The following is a 24539-nucleotide window of genomic DNA, read 5'->3' on the forward strand; positions in this document are numbered from 1 at the left end:
TTGGTATTTACAGCCAAATTTTCAAATCTTTTCTAGCACATAACAAACCACGTTGTCCAAATAAATGCTTTTATATGCTATGTTGTCCAAATTTAGCTTTTATACCTAAAAGCTTCTCTGTCTATAGAAGTCATTAGCTACTAAATGTAAAACATAATTTAAAAAATTTAATTTTCTTAATACTTATAGGTTTATTCCAAAAGAGCTAAGTGTTAGCCAAAAAACTGAAACTATAATTTTAGAGTTGCTGGGATATGGGAGAAAGATTTTTGTATCTGCAATAAAGAAAAAAAAAATCAACAAGCTTGTTCTGTCTCCAGAATATCTTGGCTCTCAAACCCATCCTTCAGTACCAAGGACTACCAGCCTCCTGAAGGGGAAAAGAAAAAGGTTAAATTTTTTAATCCTGACTGAGACTAAAGAAACCAAAATACATTAAACATTTGTGTCATATGTGAAGTTGAGGGGTAAGAACACGTGAGAACTGGCATTCTGTTCTCTCCATAGGTTAACTCTGTCTACAGCCACAAAGGCAAGAAAACCAAAGGAACCAGACTGAATTTCAGTGTAAAGGACATTTTGAATCCTTCCCTCTCCCAAGCCACACACCACCTCACTCTGAAAGGGAAAGGAATTGAAAGCGTTACTTTGTATCTTCCTCTAAAAGAAGTTAGTTACACTTTGTGAATTTACATATTTTTCGAGAATGAGTGAAATCTGGGACAAATTTTCCAACCAAGCTAAAAGCCTCTGAACATACATAACTAGAATGCTAATAGATCTACCACTAAATATATCATAACTAACAAACAAACAAAGCAATCCTATATCATCAAAGCCAATTCCTAGCTTGGCATACACATTAAAATAGCAAAAAATGTGGGGAAGTAAGATGTGAAAGAGAAAGTGGACGGGGGAGGGAAGCTGGAACATGGTTCAATAATTTTAGCCATTGCTAATATTAAATATATACCTTGAAGAAATAAGAGTATGTTACATTACAAACTGTGGTTAAAGCACACTTAAATGTACCTAACTATATAGTAAGAAGTGTTCCTGCACAATAAGAAGATTTCAAGTTGGAGCAAAACAATATTACTAAAAAGCAGAGTTCTGTTTTTCCCTCATTCTGGAGTGGTTTGGGGGAATGTGAGTGTTTTGGGGGTTATGAGGAGTTTTGGGGCTTTTTCCTACTAACAAACTTCCTAAAATGCAAGAGGGTGAAGTGTTCCAAAATCCTTGCTTGGACCTTTAAAACCATAATTTAAAGATAATAGAATCACAAACCATTTCTATACTAACAGAAACTATACTATTTTCTGAGATGTTTTACTAGGAAAGAGAAGAGTGTTTCAGGCTTGGGTTTTTGGGTTTTTTTTTCTTTATTATTAATCTTAAAACATCTATATTCAGCACTATATGGTTATAGGTGCTGAGTCAGTAGCAAAAGATTGTCAACAATCACAAATAATGGAAAAACTTGACCAAAATTGTATTTCCAAATGCACTGCTAATACACATCAACATGAAAAAAAAAAAAGACAGCAGTGGTTTGTCTAAAAATACTGCAAGTGAAATTAGCTCACCAGTACTCATGAGAAGATTTTTACCTAAAAGGACAAAGGTAGATGCATTTTTGAATATTTTTCAAATTTAGAAAAACACCGTAGCTAATACTCTCGGTCATTCTGACTCCAAAAATTTTTAAAACACTGAATCTGTTAAGAGGGTGGTACAGCGAAGCTCTTTGTAAGATGTACACTGTATCTTTAACAGTCTGTCTGCAACAATATTATAAAAGGGTGTATTTCTAGAAAAGGGTGAATACAATGCAACACAACTTCCAGGCAGAGCCACATTTATGCTCTGTCATTAGGGCACGTACTCAGAACAATTACATTCTTCTCCACTAACAGTTCCAATCAAGATGTTAATTAGTGACATGCTTTATCTCATACCCCATTTCAAAAGCCTTAGCACTTAGACTTACTGTTGCTCGCATCCTTTTATTTCTCTCATTCAACTGGTGCTACCCCAGTGACAAAGGATGAAGGAAGATTCAACAGGCACCACTCCGGCTGCTCCAATCTGTTCCATTCACTTAATACTGAGGTAATCTTCGGGGATGTGTTGAGCACTGCCCCCCCCTCCCGTTAACAGGGCACCTTAACCTGAACGCCACGCAGGAGGATCCCCCTTCACCTTCCTCTAAAGCTGTGCATCCACGAAGCATGTGGAGGCAGGATGTGAAAGGTAGGATCAATTAACAATATAGTCAGCAATACCTACCTCAAGGCTTCCTTCCTATCAAATTAGCCAACGTACAGTGAGCTTCCTGCTGTACATGAATGTATCAAGTCACCATAGCAACTAAATCAACAAATAGCTGCTGCAGCATCTGCTTCTGGATCATCTAACGTCAGTCAACAGAAGGTTCGGGTTTAAGAGAACAAAGCTTCCAAATATACGCTGTTTTATAACTGCATTTTTAATTTAGCCTCCTGATTCCCAGATAGGATACACTAACTCAGAATGAACCAACTTCTGACTTTATAATCTGCAATACAGTTTATGACTTCATTTCTCAAGTAAGCCAGAAAGAAGGGAAAAAAAATATACTTTGCTAAAGAATAAAAGGAAACAGCAAAGAAAGAATCAACTGGATGCTAATGCACTCTCTCAAACACTGTGTTACTTTATACCATGCATTTACTAAGAGAAATGGAAAGACAGAAGTATGTTTCTGAACTTTGCTTTATAATTTACACGTCAGCCCTGAATAATATTATAGACAGAAATACCTTTTATTAAATATTAATATTAGAGACATTTCAGATAGCTGACAAAGATGGTTTCCCTCTATTAGTCTCCACTTCAGAGCTAAACTGAAAACATCCAGTATTGTTTGCTGGCAACCTCACATCTGTGGTTTTTAAACCCAACAACAGAAGGGGACCACTGGCACACCCTCACCTGAAGAAAGACAGTTTACACAAGGCAAAACATACATCCCTCTCTTCTTGTGAGAAATTATTTCAAATACCATTTATGCACTACTGGTTTAAGTCTTAACCCACAGGCAGACTAGATATAGAAAACTGCTTTCAAATTGTCTTGGTATTCAGAATGCCAAAACATGACATTACAGATTAAATGCCGTCTAAGGTATAAAAAATTCCAATGTTGCTAACATTTAATGTCTTCAGAGGTAATAAGTAGTGTACAAACACAAAGTGGGCAAAGTCCTTTTATGTAAAAGGACTCAAAGCTACAGCCTACTTAAAATAAAAAAACTAACTTTCTTATAACTACAAGTCATATTCCTAACATTTGATCAGCATGAAACTATTTACCACGTCAAAGCTTTCTAGTATTGATTATTCATATCCAGTATCATTTTATTACTAAGAACACCTACTTTCAGTTTTCAAAGCAGATGTTTTTCCACCCATCTTTTGTTACAAGGAGAATCATTACATCTAGGTTGGCTCCACAGCGTGTGGTCCAGTGAGCAAGGAAAACTAGACACAGACTCAAGATACTAACATTGCTGTGGCTCCCATACAAACTTCCTGTGATTGGTGGGTTTGTCACCTCACCTGTGCCAGAGTTCCCACTTGCAAGGATAGTCCAACAGTATTGGTAAGTTCCTACTTGCTACTGATCAAAGAATACTGCAAGACTTGAGTGTTGTTATTCATTAGTAGCACAGAAATTGCCAGATGGAATCACATCTGTGGTCGAGCTAAGGTGATGTCAGTTACAAACACAGCACAAGTTGTTTTTCCATTGACTGTATGTTCAAAATCTGGTGCTTATATCATAACAAGGCTAATGAGGCTATGAACTACTCTATTCCATAATCAAGCCCACTATCACTTAAAAACCATATTAAATGGAAAAATGCAAAAGATCTGTGTAACAGCTATTACAGGGAGTATATAATTATTAAATAGGAATACCCGACATCAGTAATAAAAGCTAAATTAAAATAGCACCTTAAATTGTTTTAAATTGCCAAAGGCTTATGAATTTCATGGTTGTGAAGTGGTACTTCCAAGTGCTTCTTTCTTAAAGTCATCTTTCAAAAGATCTGTCTCCCATCTTCTTTTAAACTTAATAAAAGCCTCCGCTCTCCACATGTACATTGGCTACCAACCAATAAAGAGTTTTGAAAACTTTAGATTAGGCTTTATAACACACCAATTCGTGGCAGACTCAGCACACAACATTTCTGTGTTATCTATAAGGAAATACTAGATTTTTTTTTCCCTTAAATTATCTTCTGGTTTTAGTATCAATGACAGACAAAAACAGGCTTCTCACCATTATTCATAGAAACGTCCTATAGACTTTGATCCTTGTCAAAATAATGTGAAATAACACTCATAAACACCAAAGTAAATCTTCTATTTTCCACTGTATTTATTTGAGCAAATTCCAGTTTACAGGTTTCCCATGACCACACAATTCTCTATCCTAACATCTGCTAGTACTGGCTATAAGGATCTAACTGCTCTAGATATGGAGTTTAAAACTTGCTTCATGAAGAATAGTAAACATATGGGTAGTAAAGGGCATTAACAAATCTTGGGTATCAGGACCAGAGAGGAAATCCATACAGAATTAATTGTTACATAATATGTTGCAATAGCAATTTACATGCTAGGGATTTTGAAAAAACCAAATACAAACCAAACTATTTCAGCTTACACAGACAATAGCTGCAGGTTTGGAAAAAGTGATTGAAAGAAGCCATCTTCTCAGTGACATGCTTTTAGGGCCTGTATTTTCAGAGGACAGACCAAGCAACTCTGCATCATTTTTTTTAAAAGGCAGCTGACAGATAATAAAATCAGTAAACATTTAATCTTTAACCATTGCTACAAGATACTGCCAGCACCACTGATTGTGCTAAGATGACAGAATATCCCTAGAAACAACTGGAAATAGGGAGATTGGAAAGATGGTGAGACTGTTCACTGGCACTGGCATTAAAAAACTATAGATCTCAATAAACTTCCATTGCTTTTTGTGGAAAGGTAGGCTGGAAAGATCCAAAAACTGATGATTTGTTTTTTCCTAGAGAACAAATTTATCAAAGGTTTTAAAATTTCTTACTGTACTTCTGTTTCTTCCCCTTCTTTTCACATGGAAGATGATCAGCTGAAAAAGATGACCACTCAGAAGGGCAGGCAAAGATGATTTCTAGCCTTGTTTAGTAAAAATACAAGTTTTTTTGAGAAGAACCAATAAAAGATAAATGTTATTCTGCATCAAATGTCACTGATAAATGTTCAAGACTTGTTAGTGTCCACATATAACAGTGCCAATCAGTGTACATTCCACTAGTGTCTGTCTCATTCTTTAGTATTAAGAAATAATTACAATTTTGATCTACTTGCTTCTTGTCTCTTCTCTTTTGCATTCTCAGTTCTCACAGCTTGCCTAAGCAAAGGTTTGTTTGCCTCATTTACAACAAACCCAATCTGTCTCATTAGCATTGACACAGTCTGTAGTTAGCAGATAGTGCATAGAAAATTTGTTACTTAAAATATTACCACTATTATATCTTTAAATCAGCAAAAGTATAAACATAAGTATAACAGCAGCGTTTCAAGGAATCTGGATAATGCAACAGACAAACATTGGGGCTTCAAAGTTTTAAGCTAATCCATGTTTACAGAGAATTAGAAGGAAGCAGTGTTAGGGGCAGTCACTGAACTCTGGAACTTTGAGGCATCTGGTCATGGCCAGTGGTTAGACACATCAACCTCTAAAAAGAAAAACTGTAATACTTCAATCAGATTATTCTCATTTCATGATTTGTTTTTGAAGTCCCTAGGAATTCAGTTTCATAATACTAAGCGAAAGTGGATGAGAAATGGAGTTCACACTGCACAGCAAACAGGTAGCAGGGGCTAACTAAGCTTCCAGCTAACACTTCACAGGGGCTAGTCCCCCCAGCAGGCATCTTCCCTGACCAATCTGTATGTATTATGGACTAGAAGAGAATTTTGTATTTCCCAACATTGCTTCTGACAGCTCAGATTCCTGTTTGCTGATACAGCAAATTAAAAGCCCATAATATTTAAGACTGATGGATGTGTTTAACTTTTTTACCCTAAATACAGCATAAAAGGAAGTGCCAAAGGAAGAACAGTGTTTCCTAGTTATTAAAAAGAGCATTTAATTAAAAAACCCCAAATGTTAAGAATTTCAGTATCACTTCTAAAGTAGCCCTTTTTTACCCTGAAAAAGTACCCTATGTACCCAGTTTTATGTAAATATGGGCATCACTGTCTATCAAAACACCATGACAATACAAACTTGAGCTGGAAGGGAGATTAAAAGATACATCTCAATTAGATCAGATTGGAAAGACGTAGTCAGTAATGGACCAGGGGCTTGGTGGAAGAAATCTCTACAACCCCAATCCTTTCCCATGTATTTTATCCTCTACTTTAAAGAGAGAGGGAGAAAAAATAAAGGCAACTGCCATTTTTTGCTATAGTGTGTAAACTATAGTCTGAGTCTGTCTGTTTCCAGAGAATGTCATTCTGGCTGCTGCATAAAGTGTGTAATTCTGTAACATGCAGAGGGCTCATGGACTTTACCTAGTCATGGCAAAGCCTCAGTCTCTAGGGAATGGAATATGACAGACTATTTTAGTTGGAAGGGATCTTTGATGATCACTTAGTCTAACTGCCTAACTGATTGAGGGCTGACCAAGTTGTTGTTAAGGGCATTGTCCAAATGCCTCTTAAAATACTGACAGGTTTGGGACTTTGGCCACAACTCCAGAAAGCCTGTTCCAGCATTTGACCATTGTCTCAGTAAAGAAATGCTTCCTAAGGAATAAACAGGTTTCAGCTAGCAGAGGATGTACCTCAGATAACTCATTTGCCAAGTGTGTAATTCTCACATATTTTAAGAGTGGAGTTTCTGTAACTAAAAGTATGTCTTTGCAAAGTAGTTACATTTTTGTCACAACTTACAGAGAGATTAGAGGAGCTGTCTTTTGAAGAAACATAGGTAAGCACTTGGGGTGACTTTGTAGGTCTTGGAGTTTAGTGTTCAGGTCATGGCTTACTCAGCACGAAGTGTCCCATGGCACAGAGAAGGGGGGAGATGGGGACATGCCTGGGTTCTGGACACTGTTCAGGTGTTAACTATACCCTTCCAAACCTTACTGATAGATGAGCACACAGACCCAGCAACCAGACCCATTTGCAAGAAAAACCAAGCTACCTCAATGCTTATAGCACCAGGCAATTTGCACCTTCTCACCTGACAAAAAAAGAGAGAAAAAAAAAAGTATAGACCTTTAGTCACCTTCGTACACCATGAAAGGGATCATCTCCTGGACATGCTTATTTCTCCCCACTGACTGTATTAGCAACCTACAGTGACTAACTGACTTGAAATTTAATTTTCATGTGTCATCCAATTCTCCCAAATGTCAGTTTCTGAACAGATTAATTCAACAGGGGCTGAATGCCTCAAGTATCTTGGGAGAAATCTACTGTATCAGAGACCAAAATTAATCTAAGATTCATATCATGCATATGAAAACAGACATTTTAGAGAGAAAGGACAATTACTGAAATGTTTTATGAGGATGCTTCATTCTATGCATTTCCATACCAAATAGAAGCAGAAAAGGCTATGAGCTACATAGCCTTTATTCTTGTTTCTACACTTATTTTCAAACAGAAAGCATTAAAATAAACATATCTGAATGGTAGTATCAATTGTGCAATACATCTTTTCTTCTCAGCAAAAGCTGCATAGTATTCATACATTACTATACATCAAAGAAATTTGAATCTCACTTTCTTCTGAGGATGATGGCTTCTAGGAAATTGAAAGCAAATTTTCAATGCATCTGCAATCAATAATAAGGTTCAAATAAATTGGAAAAAATATTCTGATCTCTAAGGCAAAAAAAATTTTACACTTAACTAAGAAAAAACTTCACCCTTCTTAACTAAAAACAGGATTAAGTCAGATAGAGGAAGGATCTACCAACCTTTCGTCATCAAAACTCACATATTTTTAGCTTTTGTGGGTTGTGGGGTTTTTTTTTGTTTGTTTGTTTTTTGTTTTTGTTTTTTTTTAACCATAGCCAACAACCAGTTAAAAACTTCCATGGAAAAGATTTTTCTGTATATGGAATGTCCCATATAAGTTTGATTATGTATTTTGCAGTGATGGTTGCTACACAGAAGTACTAATCAAACCTGGGGAAAATACAGCTTGATAATGAGCTTCCATAAGCTGGCACTGAAGCACTGCATGCCTGAGAGTTCCAGTGGTTCCACTAAATACATTTCTGCTGTGCTTCAGTGCTATGAAGTCACTGAAGAATGGAAGAATAATTGTCAACTAAAACAAACTTCAATGAACCTCAAAAATGAAAAAGTTAGAAATATCTGCTAATTCAATAGAGCCAAAGGGGAAGTTAAAAAAAAAAAAAAAGTAAAAAAAATCAGCCAAAAAGGACAGAAGCAGCCATGCACATACTCTGAGTTCTGTGAAATCAAAGCACAGATAAAAGAAAGGAAAACAGCACAATATGGAAAGCGATAGAAAGTGAGAACAGTTATAACACTATATGTTGTTAAACAACTTTTAACACAGATATTTTTTTCTTGTTGAGGAAAAGATCATGAAACATATTGCAGTTCTAGGCTTGATTTTCAGCAGCAAGGCAAAACCAAAGCAAGCTGGAACTTGATAATGTACCATATGGTTTTCAGAAGCAGAAGTGCCAGAACAAAAACCCAGGAAACTAATTTAGCAATCTAGTCTAGATTTATATTTTCCAATACCATCTTCACCATTATATTTTTTTTCTCTAATGCCAAATATGTAAACAATCTGAAAGCCAAAAAGGGGATTACTTCATTTGTTTTATAGCCATGTATTATTCTGCTGACTGAAGATCCTCCTATGATAACAGGTTAATAATAACAACTTCAATATCAGAGGTTTAAAGAAGAAATTGGTTTTAGGAACACTAACCTGTAGATTTGATGTCAAATATCTACTTAAACACACACACAATACAGATACTCTACACATACATACACACAGAGTGGGATTTTTAGAAAAACCACCAAACATCCAAACTTCTCAATAAAATCTGGAGTATAAGCAAGCAATCTCCCAAGCTAGAAGTGTTACTTCATCCCTATGCCTTGCCAAGAAATAAAGTCAACTAAAGGTCAAACACTATGTCCCATTCCCCAGAGAAAACGAAATGGTTAACAGGTACTGGACTACTTTGAGAGTGCTCTCTGTCTATATTTTCTGGTAATAAAGCACACATAGGTGATATAGAAATGTCTCACCTTGCAACTGCTAGCTCTACTGGGAAGGTACTGTGAGGGTCCAGAACTCCAGGGCTGCTGCATACTTGTGTCAGCAATTTACTGAATTGTTTTGGAATAGCCCTGGGTGCTGTAGCAACTTTCCAAAACAATTTAACATCAGTGTGTTAAAGTAGTTTGAACTCTTGCCTCTTCTCTTCCTCTCCATCCACCAAATCAGGACTCACATAATCAAGCACATCCTTCCTGTCCAGCCTCAGCAATAATCACTAAAGCATCACTGCACTAGTTATACCCTTATGTGAAAAACCCTCAAGCACTTCTGTCCTCATACCATGTTTTCCCAGTTTCACTTGGCTTCTATCAACTCCTATAGATCTGCTCCATTCTCCATCTACAACCTTACTCACCATCAAGACATAAGAAGCACATCATGCCCTCGTGCTGAACAGTGATAGGAAGTTGTAAAAGCAAGCAGCACTTCTGTGCTGAACAGAGGAGGAGGAGGCAGCGGGCTTGGTCTTTGCTTTCCCTTTTCACTGGTTTTTTTCTATGAAACACACAGTACTCCCTCATCCTGTGGGACAGAGAACCAGGCACCTCCTACAACAGTACTGAGGGACATACAAACATCCAGATGGTTCCCCATGTTCCCTGACTGAACACTAACACACTCCTCTAACTTTGGATTGTTTTGTTTTAAAACATGGTGGAAAGTTACAGCTTTAACCTGATCAGACACTTCCGCTATTTGAAGCATATGACCTTTCATCTTAACATGTTCAAATATTTGTACTGCTATTTCACATTTGCACTGCTAGCAGAACTTCAAGTATTTGAAATAGATTATCTTGAAGATATGAACTGATCCAGAAAAGTATGGAATGGTCTGTATCCGTCTGGTAACTCACGCAGTATAAACAATCTAAGTCACCATAATTACAAGAGCTAATTCCAGTAAAATGTAAGAAGGGGTAAATTGATTTAAACACTCCTCAGATGTTTTACAGCTGAACAAAAAACTTGCAAGTTTAGTACACAGTTAGCTAGTCTAACATAAAAAATACCAACATAGAAGCAAAATTGTTAAATAAAGAATTTTCTACTGGTTTTCAATACCTTTTCAGTCAAGACTGACTAAAACTAATTAGTTCAGCTACAGACCAACTTATACACTATGAATATGGAAGAAAATATACATTTCTTTATGTGGACAAAACAGCTCTGAATTTTGATTGCAGTAACACAAATTTTGTCAGCTCTACAGGTTAAGTTATAGTTTATGCAATCCAACACCAATGCCGTTAAGAAAGGATCTGGAGAAGTACTTTCCATACATCAAGGAAGTAATCACTAAAAATGTGTGTACTGTAGCTAAGTAAAAAGACTTACAGAAAAATTAGTAACTCCATCATAAAGACAGAAGTCTTCTCCCTTCTTATAGCTTCAAAGTTCAAAGGGAAACAAAGGAATACAATGAAAAGTATTCAAATTATAATTATCTTTTGGAAGTATGAAAAAGGCTTAACACTGCAATGTTTTGTACTTGAATATATCATACCTTCCAAAAGAACATTTAAACTCACATAAGACTCAAAATCTTGCATGATTACAGTGTAAGCTTGACAGTACAGCCTGACAGTCTTATTTTTATGGAGGGCAGAACAAGTAACTCAGTCTCAACTATGTTTGAAAGCTCATGGTGAACAGGGGAAGTTCCCAAGGACTAGAAGAAAGCAAATGTCAGTGCAATCTTCAAAAAAGGGCAAGGAGAATGATCCAGGGTGCTAGAAGCTTGCCAAGATCACCTTTAGCTCTGGGCAGATGAGTGAACAAAGCTTCCTAGAAGCTGTTTCCAAATGCATTAAAGACAAAAAGGTGACTATGTAGTCACTATGGATTCACAATGGGTAAATCATGCCAGACAAACCTGCATGGCCTTCTACAGTGACATTACTAGCTTGGTGAATGAGGGGAAGCATAGTTAATGTTTATCATGACTTCAGCAAGGCTTTTGACACTCTTTTGAACAACACAGAAACTGATGAAGCACAGACAGAGCATAGGCACCAAAGCAGACTGAAAACTCGATCAAGTGCCAGTCTCAAAATGTTGAGATCAGCAGTGCAAAGCCTAGCAGGTGGCCATCCACTGCTCACCTACTGCAGTGGCTGACAGTGGGGCAGACAAGGACAACAGTCTTCTTTAAAGATCTGGATGATGGGACAAAGCACACCATGAACAAGTGACACAAATCTAAGTGGAGCAGCTGATACATAGATGGTTGCATTGCCATCGAGAAATACAAATTCAAGAACTATCCAGGCAGACATTAACATACAAAAGCAAGTCCCACTATTCAAGCTATCCAGTTGTACTTAAGTATCAGTCTGGAGATCATAGTTATTAGCACACGTTGTGCCTCAGCTACTATGTTCTACCATAGGGAAAGGTTTATTTGCTTTAGTAAGATCATGCAGTAATATTTATATATAACTCCCAAACTAAGACACAATCATGGCTTAAGAACTTGGCAGGTATTTAGTCCCATTCTTCCATGAAGAGGTTCTTCCACAACACAGGTTTTCTTACAAATCTCATGTCTGCACCACGTTTACCTCAATCTCTAACATAACTGTATGCCTAAAGCTGCACAAATATATTCCATAGATAGATGAAGGATTACTATCTTTTACAAAGTCAACATGTCAGGGATGTGTTGGAAGGGAAAAAAAAATACTGAAGTCTCCTTACCTGTTGTGCTCCATCCCCACTAACAATAGGGGAAGTCAGAAGAGGGATTTCACTACTTATAATTGAAGTGGTATCCAGTAATGGTGGATGTTCTGCCATCATTGATGGTACACTAATTCACAAGATCACCTGCAGAGAAAAGTTACTCAGATGGTTAAACTATACAAATATTTCTGAAAAATTATCCTTAAAACCTGCCTCACTTTAGAAATAACAACAACAAAAGAAGATTATGAAATTAGAAACCTTAAGAAAGTATGTTTCCACAACAACCAGCAATCACACAAGCCTGAAGACGTGTTTTTGTCAGCTAGTACTAGCCTTAGTTATATAGAGAAGGTGCTTTACACCCCCTCTAGCGGCTGAACCTCAGAAGAAGATAGATCACTGCCCTCGAGCTAACAAACCTGAATCTTTTCACTTTGTAACAAACCAAGGTTTCATCTGACAGGCACTGTTGACTAAACACCTACTGAGGAAAAAAGAAAAAAAAAAAAAGAAAAAAGCAGTTGCTTTAGAACTTACATATATAGCTCTCTTGTTTATGTGAAATCGGTAAAAAAAACAAGATATACTAACAGGGACACTTGTTTTCTTTTTTAATAATCGACCCATTTTTTCTATTATTATAATGGATAAATACTTTAGGAACAACTTGTTACTAGAAAATGTCCTACTGATGCACAAATAAATGAATAATAATTTAAAAAATCTTCTGCACAATATGACATTTCATCATTTTAAAAATTATTAGACCCAGAAATAAAGCTGTGTCACTTTGATAACCAGTGGCCCTTTAATCAGCAGCCAGAACTTGGAGAGGAAGGGAAGAGATAATGCCCACACACACAATTGTAATCCTCATAACCATACTACAAAAAAGCTTTTGCTAGCACACATTGTAAAGTTACAAGGAACCTGATAACAAGAAAAAAAGCCACAGGGGCAAGAGGCCCATGAAAGCAGTGATACCCTTTAACTCTGAGGGATATCACATAACATTACTGAGAGCACAATACAGCCCAGCATTCCTTTCAATTATATTAACAAGTCACAAGTAACATGTTTTCTGATATTTTGCATCTTAGTGCTATATGAAGACTGGATGGAAGAATTAAGACCAAAAAAGCTGAAGATTAACATTTTTTCCATGCTGGAAAAAGGTACTGCAAGTCTAAGAAGCTGCTTCTGAAATTGCACTTAATTTTGTTTAAAAAAATATCACTAAATTACATTGGTTTACTGTACTGGTCTTAACTCAATCCCAGCTAGACCTAGTACACTTAGCTTTTGAAATAAAAAAAAGAATTAGATCAACAAGAACTGAGAAACTGATATTTCTTAACAAAACAGAAAGACAGATGGAAAGAATTCACTAGGGGTGCACGGCACATTCAGAATTCCCACAAGTTAATCACATTTTGCATCTGAAAGCAGTGCTTTACATCAAACACAGACAAAGATTAGGCTGAGAAGAAGCTTGTACAGTATTTCTAAAGCAGAATTGCCTCTCTTAGCAAGTACTTACAGTAGCCTGGTGAAAAAAAGTAAATAGAATTTTTGTGTTATACAGCCTGACAGCCAGTAGTGTTACAGGCTTTTACAAGTTTTGCCTTGATATCATCTGGCTACTGAAACTCCCTACAAAGACTTCCAAACTTCTAGTTCAGATATACTGTCTGCTCATTAACAGAGGTATTTACTAGTCACAGCATTAACTTCAAATGAAAAAAAACCCTACAAAATAGAAGGAGTGATAAAGTCAGCTTAATGACACTAACTTCAGTACCAAGCTCTGGAGATACTTGGTTAACTGGTACAGCTTACTACTCAGGGGCATTGCTTAAAACTTCATCCCACCCAATGGATTTTTTTACTTGTTTGCTCCTCTGGGGTGGATATTGTAGCTCTGCTGTGGGCTGAAATTGTACAGGGCTCTCAGTACAAGAGGACTCACACATTAATAAAGCACTACAGGCCTCTTGTACAGCTACACATACCAGCTGAACTATTCCCATACTGATGGTTGTCCTACTGTAAAACTAGGAACGTCAATAAAAACGCATTCTAACATTATTTAGGTGATTCATTTCTTTCCATGGCATAATCTGCAAAGATTTAAGTTGGAGAGAAAGAAAAATCTCTCTAGGTTAAAACACTCAAACCTATCTGTGATTACTTAGGAATTCATCAATGCCTATGCCAAAACATTTATACCTGCTTAGCCAGACTAATTGGTCTCTCAAGCAATAAGGACAGGGTTTTTTTTATTTCTACCTTACTTTAAAAGATTTCCTCATTATCAAACAAATCCTCCAGGCTACAGTCAGTCTCCACCACTTCTGCAGGCGGGCAGAGGGCTGATGGAAGTTATTTGGATTACCTTTCAAGCCAGGAGGTTTGATGGTAAGCTTCCCAAGATATTATCCAATGACTCTTTAATGCGAAATGAATGCACAGCCTGAAAGCAGAGGTTAGAATCAAGGCATCCCTCCACCTACAACAGCTACAACCAGGCTTGATGTCATGCCATTTCTTGGTCTTACAGCTCCAAATATTTTGTGCTACTATCTAAAGTGTCACAGGAAGAAAGGTAATCCAACACTCCAAGCAATAATGCCACACACTCCTGCCCTAAACTGGCTTGAATTTCCCCATGTTTAAGGTAAATGGAGCTCATTATTTCCAAGCCACCATGCTAATGACTAGTCTCTTGTATCAGAAAGCACTAATTGCCTTTATCACACACTTTTGACTGAGTTCATAACTTATGATGCACTCAGTATGATCACCACTTATTAGGCATAAATCAAAACATGTCTATCGAATTGAACACCAGTGAGAATTAAACATAACCTGAACTGACTCAAATACAAATGTCATTACAACCTCCAGGCCTTCCAAGACAGGAATAGCTCTGAACACGTCTAACTCTGGTCTCAGGTTCATTCATTCCTAGAATCATTTAGGTTAAAAAAGACCTTTAAGATTATCAAGTCCTACCATTAACCCAGCACTAATTCATGTCCCTAAGCACCTCGCCTATGTATCTCTTAAATACCTCCAGGAATGGTGACTCCACCATTTCCCTGGACAGATTGTGCCAATACTTAACCCTTTTAGTGAAGAATTTTTTCCAACTATCCAACCTAAACTTCTCCTGGTACAACTTAAGGACATTTCGTCCTGCTGTATCACTTCTTACCTGGGACAAGAGACTGACCCCCACCTGCTCCACCCTCCTTTCAGGAACTTGTAGAGAGTGATAAGGTCTCCCCTGAGTCTCCTTTTCTCCAGGCTGAACACCTCGAGCTCTTAGCTGCCCCTCACCAGACTTATGCTCCAGACCCTTCCCAGCTCCAATACCCTTCACTGGACTTGCTCCAGCACCTCAGAGTCCTTGTAGTGAGGGATCAAGACCCGGACACAGGGTTGAGGTGTGGCCTCACCAGTGCCAAATACAGGGGCACAAGCCCTGCCCTGGTCCCGCTGGCCACACTATTGCTGATCCAGGCCAGGATGCCACTGGCCTTCTTGGCCACCTGTGCACACACTCTGGCTCATATTCAGCTGCTGTTGACCAGCACCCCCCAGGCTCTCTTCCACCAGGCAGCTTTCCATTCTCTTGCACGGACGTTTAATGATTTGATTTGTGTGAAAATTAGGTTCCCTCGGGCACCCAAGGGCTTAGGTTCGGAGTTCACCTTTGGCACCCAGTCTTTAGTGCCTTAAGTGGGACACAGCTAAATTCCATGTCTGGACTCAAGCATTTAATTTATTCTGAAGACAGAGCATACTGCTCATCAATAAACCCTGACAGGAGGCACTATGTAGAATGTTATTCCTGACACCCTCTACAACAATAATAAAAGTGCTACCTGTCAGACTGTGTAATCAATCTAGGAAAAAAAAAAGTTTTCTTGACAATACAATATTAGATTTCTCTGCAATGTCACTGAACTAGTCTCGAAGACTAAAGGTTTAAACTTCACACCAATGTGGGTCTATACTACATGTTCACCAAAAGCCTCTTCCCCATCAATAGTCGGGGGGCAGCAATCCATACAAGTCAGTGCATGGAATGCGGTCACACAGTAAGACAGGGTATGGTCACACATTGCAGGTGCCTCTTTTTTTTGCTATGAGGACAGAGGAAGATACCAATATGAAAAGCGAGAATGTGTGGCAGGAGGAGAAGTCAGCTAAAATGGACAAAAGGTTGGCATCAAGACAAGCAGAAGTGCTCAATAAATATATTTTGGAAATAAATTATATCACATTCAATGCAAGGACCTCAAGTGTGTGCAGACAGAGCTTTTAGATCAGCAGATCCCAGTAGCTTGCATTCAAGACGTCTTGAAGACATTTACCCAGACCTTTGAAAAAGATTTGGGTCCTAGGAAAGTCTCAGGGGTCTGGAAGAAAACTAAAAATTTTGCATTAAATACTGTGTTGTAAAGGGGACAATCTAGTCCTAGTAAAACACTTCAAACTAGTAGCAAACAATAATCTGAGGTCAACACTGGACGTTATTTGTAAAGAACTAAAATACAATTAAGATTGATTGAAAAAACCTTTTCCAATTAACTTCATACAAACCTTTTGGTGATAGATACTGCTGGAAAAGGTACTAACAGGTGGAAAAATAACCTTAAAATCTTACTTGGCATTAGAGACCATTTCTCTTCAATAGAAAAACAGAACAGATGGATTAAAACTAAATGGACAGTCCTTAAATATTAACAGTACAGAGCTGTTGAGCCATGTGAGTTTCCAGTAGGAAGGGAAGATATCTGTTCTTGGCTTCTCATTACAGAACATGTTTTTAACCTGCCTCTCAGAAAAAAAATTAAAAAAAGGAAGTCAAAAGGAAGTCTGAAAATGACAAGCCCAGACAGTGATAAGAGACTGAATCATTTCAGCCAACTAAAATGGCATGAATAGCTTAAAAAGTTAGGCATAGCAAAAAGTATTAATGCATAAAGGTAAAGCTGCTCTTTCTAAACAAAAAAAGAGTGAACTCAATCCTGTGAAGAACTGATTCTGACAAGGACAGAAAAATAAAAGTGGACAGGCAAACACAAGCTTGCCAAAAGGCTTTATCAGTTATATCAACAGGTTTACCTCCCTTAGCAACATGGAGGGGAGGATGTTTTTCCTGCCTCTGGCTGCAAATACCTACCATCTCTACTGGAATAATTTCACAAGCTTTGTCTCCAATTTTCTGACTTAAAATTGCTGCTAACTCTTCCAAGTATGAGCAACAACTTCTTGAACATATTGTTCCATATTGAAAATACTGAAAGCAAAGTATGTGCATACCATAATTTCAGCCTTAATCCTCATAAAGCTGCTCTGGATGATGTAACTGTCCTCCAACACCATCTAGTTTCTGGATATACTCAGGACTTAATGAGGTATTGAAAAGGGCACAAGAAAAACAACTTGCATATGGACAACAGGTAAGGTTCAGTCTGCAAAACCACTACAAACAATTCACTAGCCTGTTGTCAGATTTCCTGTACCATTGAAAACTCTGATGCAGCAACCTTCAGAAGGGGTAAAATAATGTGTGGGGTGAACCAAAGGATTTATTTAAGGCCTACTCACTGCACCATTCTTGTGGACATATTAAAAGGGATCAGACAAGGAAGAGGACACATTAGATGAATACAAAGAGAATTCTCAGTTGCTAAGCACAGAAGCAGCTGAGAAGTAATTTGCTACTGGTGGAGCATTAAACGCACGGTTATTTAGAAACCTTCACTGCTTCATATACAGCAACAACTGCTGCATGAACAGCTATTTCATTTCTTGTCTTGCTACTGCATATACTGAACTAGCAGCAGACATTCAAAGTCAATTCAGGACTGCAAACTCAGTCTACTCTGAATCTGTCCTGAGTCTGTTCTACAATGCAAGTACAGGGTCTCTCGAGATTACAACCAAATTGTGTAGGTTAACGCTTTGTACAAGACTTACATTGTAAACTACCTATTGCCCACTACCCCCACTCGAACTATTATTTTTTCCTATTATTATATGAATTTGAAAATACCTTGAAAGAGTTTTCTGAAGCCTATCAAAGCTGAAACAAAGTGAGGGTATCTAAATTTACTGGATGTGATTTGTTTAGACTCCAGGGCTTATGCCTGAGGAACCTTTAAGAAATGAATTACACTAACAAGGCAAAAGGCTAAATGATGTTGAAGCTCAAGAACTGTGTTCCACTCCATAGTTCAGTATGCAAGTTTGCCTTCCTGAACTGTAATGACAATTTAACTCAATCCTTAAATGCCTTCAGATTTGGTCCTGTATTGTTTCTGTGTCATTACCATCGAGTTATAAAGCACTACACAATGCTGCTTTTTACTTTTTACTGTCAGTTGTTCACTGAGGGTTAAGGAGTGTTGTAAGGCTGAGATCATTGGGCAGTGCATTCAGTGCATTTCCTCTGCACATGCACAGGATCAGCATTTCCATCTCCAAGAGACTAGCAGCTGATCTTAAGGATAGTCTCTGAAAAACACATCAGCATTATATCAGCTGGATCACCAAGGTAAAACAACATGAGTCAGCAGCACGTGTTCTGTAGCAACGAAGGCACAGGAGGCTGTTAAGGAGAAGTACAGCCAATGGGCTCAGGGAGGTGATTACTCTCTGCTATTCAGTGGTAATAAGGAGGAATCTGGAATACTGCATTCAGTTGTCTCTTCTCAGCCACCTCCTCCTCCTGACACTACAAGAGAGAGGCCACAAAGACTGTTCCTTGGCTTAGGCCCATGAAAGACATGGAGGAGCTAAGAGCACTAGAGTAGCCAGGGGTCACCTGCTAGCTGGATGCCACTACCTGAGGGATGCTGGCTGACAGCCTTAAATCAAATTCCTCTTGGAGACGTGTTGCAGAAGCCCAAGTGTTTGGGCAATGCTCTCAGACACAAGGCATGCCCAGGGTGTCCTGGGCAGTGCCAGGAGTTGGACTCTATGATCACGACAGGTCCCTTCCAACTCAGCATATTCTATGATTCTGTGATGGGCATGCACTGCACCACTGGAAATTCTGTCTGTCCATAAAGATAAAAAAAAGGTATCCTGACAATGAGATGGTGTAGCACAGGCATACTGCACCCTGAGAGGCTGCAAAATTCTTAACCCTGTAGATCAGTAGTCTCCAAAGAGGGGTAAACACACCCCAGCACAAGTCAAACTCTTGGCACGTGAGAAGAAAATATTTTTTTGTCACTGGAAAAAAAACCCCTTTTAAATACTGGTTTTCATCTCTACTTTATCCTTTCTTTTTTCTTTTTTTTTTTTTTTTTGCATATGCTTTATAGTATGCATATATCAATAGAGCAGCATATGCATATAATTAAATTATATTGGAGGTGCATGCCTAAAGCATTCTTTACTTACAAGGTGCACAACCAAAAAATCTGGAGATCAGTGCTGTAGAAAGTCAAAATCTGACCATGCAATGTCCTAACAAAGGGCTGAAGAAGGCAATCTCCAAAGATCCTGTCAAGCAGAATTCTCCTATGAATTCCAGAGTATTAGTTAAACAAAATACAACACATAATGCCAAAGTTGAATGGTTTACAGTAGATCAGAACCCACAGAGAGGACCATAGCTTGCCTCCAAGCTCTTAAAAGCTGTCAGATTCTCAATTCAAATTTCAAAGTAACAATGACAACGCTAATCAAAACTCAAACCTGGACACCTAAGGCTCAAACTTTGGACGACATAACTCTGTCCATAACAAAACTAATTTATAATCTGGCCTTTCCCCGAAAAGAGGAACACAGCATAAGAGGATAGTTACGAATTAAAAAGTTGCACTTTTGCATGAACATCCTGGAAAAACAGGCTTTCCAGTTCAGCTGGGATGTAGGCACTACTAGGATAGAGTGATATCTAGTAACAGTGGTGTATACAGGAAAAACATATGGACCACTCCTTTCCTAGAGATTCACGGCTTCTGGTTATTGAGTTTGATACAAAATATAATTAACTGATTTCTTCACAACGAGAGGACTTATAAGGCCACACTCCACAGTGGTATCGCTGGTGCATACCAAGGAGAAACTTGCATCACTGTTTCTTTCCTCAGTTTGATGATTTACAGAGTACTGCTCCTCTACCTACCTACGTATCATCACAGTGCTTACAGCAACTTAATACTCTCTCACATCCTAATTCTGTCAAATCTAGTGAACAACAGACACAAACTTTTATTATTCCGGAGACCTGCTAAGAAGAGCTGTGAATTCTACACAACACAAGGACAGAAGTTTAAGCAGGGAAGAGACAAAAGCACCTAACACAGAAAGGTGCAGTGTAAGAAACTGGCTTAATGAAATCAATACTAAATGTTTCCAAACTGCATGTTGCTCTTACACAAGAAGTAACAAACCCAGTGCTTTTCCACCATTTCTTTGTCAGTACTGCAGTTTCATATGTGCTTCAAGCAATATCACGTTACAGCTGCCATTTCCAGGTTGCCATAAGGTGTATTTTCGCAGTGAGTTCAGCACAGCAGAACAGGTGTGCATTCCTTCTTCACCTGGGTCTTCACACAGCTACACTTCCCCAGGAACCACAGGCAAGGCCCATCCTCCAGTCCAGATAACTTCCAGTAAGAAATAAAAGCTGCTCTGAACAGGAGACAACACTTAGGTTTTGCCAAAGACCAAGGAATGAATTTACAGAACCTAGACGACCATAAAACCATCACCCAATCTTAATGCATTAAATGCTCCAACATGGAGACAGCAGATGCACTTGAAAAGCAAGCATCTTTCAAATGGCTGAAGCAAAAAAGCCCTGTTTTATATACATTAGAGCCTCACATCTGACTCTTCTTTTCAAGAACATGCAAGCTACTATTTAATTTTTTTCCTGTGAGATATTTTTAAGTAAATACTCACCACATCTGTTCTTTAGTGTTTACTGTGAGATAAATTTATTCTTTATTATTTTCTACAGCCCTCAAAATGTATCTCCTGCCTGACAACTTCAGACTTGTACAAGTTACTAACTCCTTCCAATCTGCCAAATCAGCCATCCAGTTCACAACTTATGAGACAAGAGTGGACAAACAGAAGTGCCCAAGATGTACAAATATGCTAAAATGAGGAAAATTCTAGAATACTCCAATGCAGCCCTAGGGTGAAGAGGAAAGAACAAAGAATATACAACAGATGTTAGTAATATCACTTAATGCACTACTGGAAAAAGCTCAGATAGAGTGATGCAGCTGGTGTAGAAATGTATTAGAATATAATTACCCAGAGATCCATAAGGTTGTAGCTGAGCTATTAAAGTTATGAAGCATGCTGAAGAGTTTTGTGTTTGTTTTTAAGAATCAGAACTGAGCAGAAGGATTTTAATTTCTCTCCCTCCCAGTACATTTACCACATTTTCCAGTCAAAGAGTTTCAGATGTGGCAATTACAGTACACCAGCTTTTTTTTTTTCAGTTCTGAACTAATTACTTCAACTAATATGCAATTTATTTAAAATATACACTTTGTTCCTGATAAAGTATTTTTCCTGTTTTAGAAATGTTTTCCTGGGACACTTGATAAAATACTTTCCAACGGAACAGAGAAAGGTTATTTTTTGTCAGAAGAAGGGTGTTCTGGGGAACATTTGTCTTTCGCTAATTGGTCAATCCCCTTTTAAGTACAGTGAAAACGAAATGGCTATTCCCTTCAGTGCTGGTCATAATACTAAAGTCACAGATAGGCAACACAAGAAAATCATAATAATAGTATTGTTTCATGAAGTAAATCAACAAAGTCGAAGTCTGACAGTCAGTTAAGAGTGAAGATACGCTAAAGGTTTTAATAAGCACTGGAAGTTCCTATTAAAAGAATCTACAACATCTACATCAATATGGAAATACTTCAAGTGTTGTCACAGGCACTCACACAACATAATTCTCAAAGTCCTGTGAAACACGACCCACAGCTCTGTTCACAGTATGTTACCACTGGAAGGTGAACACTAAAAGGTGTAAAATTAATGCAGCACTCTTGTGAAGGGAACACTGACTGTGGGCAAATGCAAAAGCTGCACGTCAACAGCCAAACAGCCAACCAGATCTGACTCACACCCAATAGTCACCACCCAATCTACTCGGAGTGAGAATGGCCAAGCCCTACAACAGCAAACCTCAGCACTGTAGGAGTTTAGTGTGCTACAGTAAATTAATACTTATTTCAGGTTACCTTCAGACTATAAACTGTAATGATTTAGGAGCAGTTTCAAATGCAGTTCATGCACTCATGCCATGGGTACTATAACCTCTATAAGAATGCAGAGTAGATAATTGGAAATACCCCAGCTGTTCAAGTTTAATGCATTTGTATTTATGAGCCAGCAATTTTTGAATCTCAGCCAAAGAGGCTAAGTTTTTAACAGTAGCTGATGGAGCAAACTAAACTTTTGAAGGTGAAGACTACATAGAGGAAAAACGAGACAGTTATAAACCAGTCATCCATAAAGGCACAATATGTTCATGGACACTTACTAGCTCAGCTTGCCCAGCACAAGTGCAGAACACTTGACTGTACACAGCAAGACCAGTGCAACCAAAACGACTTCAAAACATCATATTCTGGTTTTAAATGTTGTTGTTATTATTATATTGTTTTTTAAAAATCCACAATTCTTATCTGGATGAAGTACATGTAACTTGAAGTTGTTGCCTGTGAAAAATTCAGCACTTCCCTCCTATTTGCCTGGCCCTCTTAGACCTTCAAAGAAGTCTAAGCTTTTAGTAAGGGGTAAGTGCAAACCTAACACAAATCAAATTAATCTGTTAATTTTATTTGGAATTAGTTTGATAGTGTGCATTTTACAATCAATGAGGAAACTGTCAGCAGCCAGGTGCAAATCTATACCTAGGTACATTAATCCAATGCACTGACACACAGAGGGTGCAATACTGTGACCTCCTTTGTATTGAAGAACACCTTCCATTTAGATGCTCATGGGAATCATCCCTGAAAAGAAATTAGGAGGGTGAACTGCATAGCGTATTCTTTGCACCACTTGTAAAAGACCTGCAATGCAATTCCACTTTATTTATGCTACATTGATCTAAACTATGTTTTGTTTTACACTCTTGTAACCTTCAAGAATTTCCTTAAACCCTCCTAGTTTTACTTTTATACCAGCAAAACTAGATTCTTCTAAGCTTCTGCCAGGACTGGATTTCCTTCAGTGTGTTTACTGAAAATCACATGGCTTCAAAACCAACTTGGCCTTTCCCACTTAACTGTTACTTTTGCCTTCATTTCTGTTTAATAACAGGCTTAGTTTTTGAGAAAACAAGCAAATTCGATGCCAAGAATCAAGCTACTTCCTCATTTGTCATTGACTCCCTTTTCTCAGAGGCTGTGAGTAGCAACGAGAAATTTCCAAAATAATTTTTCGTACGATACTTTTAAGGCAAACTAAAAACATGGATATATTTCTATTAATGCCTGCAACTGGTCAGTGAGATAAATTCATTGCAGAGACAGCTGCTGGTGTTGGAGCTAAAAGAGTGCATGACTCAAGCAGCATGAGCAGCTTTTAAAGAACTCTTATGAAACAGCTTTTTCCTGCTCATTCTGAAAAATGAAAACTGTGCTATCCAAATGTAAGGTGACATAGGATCAATGAGGCTGCAAGTCTAAGAGACTTTAAAATTTCTCTCCACTGATTCTTTTGGAAAAGCTGTAGGTCTCTGCTTCCATAAGGAACAGGACAACAACAGAACATGACAAATCAAGACAGACATAGAAAACTGCTTCCCAAGAGTAAAAAAATCACCAAAAAAGAAGGTCTTTTGAGGCCTAACAAACTCATTTGAAGGGCATTCTATTATCAAGAATTTAAACTCCTCTAAGTCAGTTCAGCGAAATCGTTCTAGCAGATCCCACTTGGACCACTGCAAGCAACTGGTCAACAAAGTGAATTAAACTGAAGGACAGATGCAGTTTAAAATTAACCATATAAGAATTCATCAGTTTTAACACAGAAGTTTCCTGACTGACTTTACACAAAAATGTGCAAATACACAAGTGAATGCTAAATTTAGGAATAAACAGAAAGGAAGTGCTTCAAGAGGAGCTGCTTCTGCCAGTGTCAATCTACCACATTCATGAAGCTGCAGACCATGATAGTAAAAAAGGTCAAGAGGCAACCTGCTAGATTCTTCAATTTCTTAATATTAAACTCAGTCACAATGGTACAGAAGCAGTTACTTGAACCTCACAGGAAAAAAAAAAAAAAGAAAAAAAAAGGAAAAAAAAAAAAAGAAGGAGAACAGCCAATCAGTATCTCAACCTGAAGGCAATTCTTGAAGTCTGAATGTGCTACTCATTCAAGACTTCTCCAATGGAGGAGCATCTGCAACTACTGAAGGGGAAGACCAGCAAAATGAGAGCAGGTTTCTCAGGT

The 24539-nt window shown here is 38.0% G+C and overlaps 1 protein-coding gene across 3 annotated transcripts in view; it reads right to left on the reverse strand.

Annotated features, from left to right (window-relative positions):
* Window positions 1–24539, reverse strand: part of FNDC3A (fibronectin type III domain containing 3A) — a 111874-nt gene that overhangs the window by 81112 nt on the left and 6223 nt on the right. For 2 of the 3 annotated variants that reach the window (XM_066176153.1, XM_066176152.1), the window contains exon 2: window positions 12090–12218. The exons of the other annotated variant lie outside the window; for it this stretch is intronic. In XM_066176153.1, coding sequence (XP_066032250.1) covers window positions 12090–12191 — 102 coding nt within the window. In that variant the 5' untranslated portion in view covers window positions 12192–12218. The remainder of the gene's footprint in view (window positions 1–12089; window positions 12219–24539) is intronic. 3 annotated transcript variants of the gene reach the window in all.

The sequence above is a fragment of the Chamaea fasciata genome, unplaced genomic scaffold (genome assembly GCF_029207755.1).
Source record: "Chamaea fasciata isolate MVZ Bird 193981 ecotype frontalis unplaced genomic scaffold, bChaFas1.0.hap1 SCAF_2, whole genome shotgun sequence".
Classification (NCBI taxonomy): Eukaryota; Metazoa; Chordata; class Aves; order Passeriformes; family Sylviidae; genus Chamaea; species Chamaea fasciata.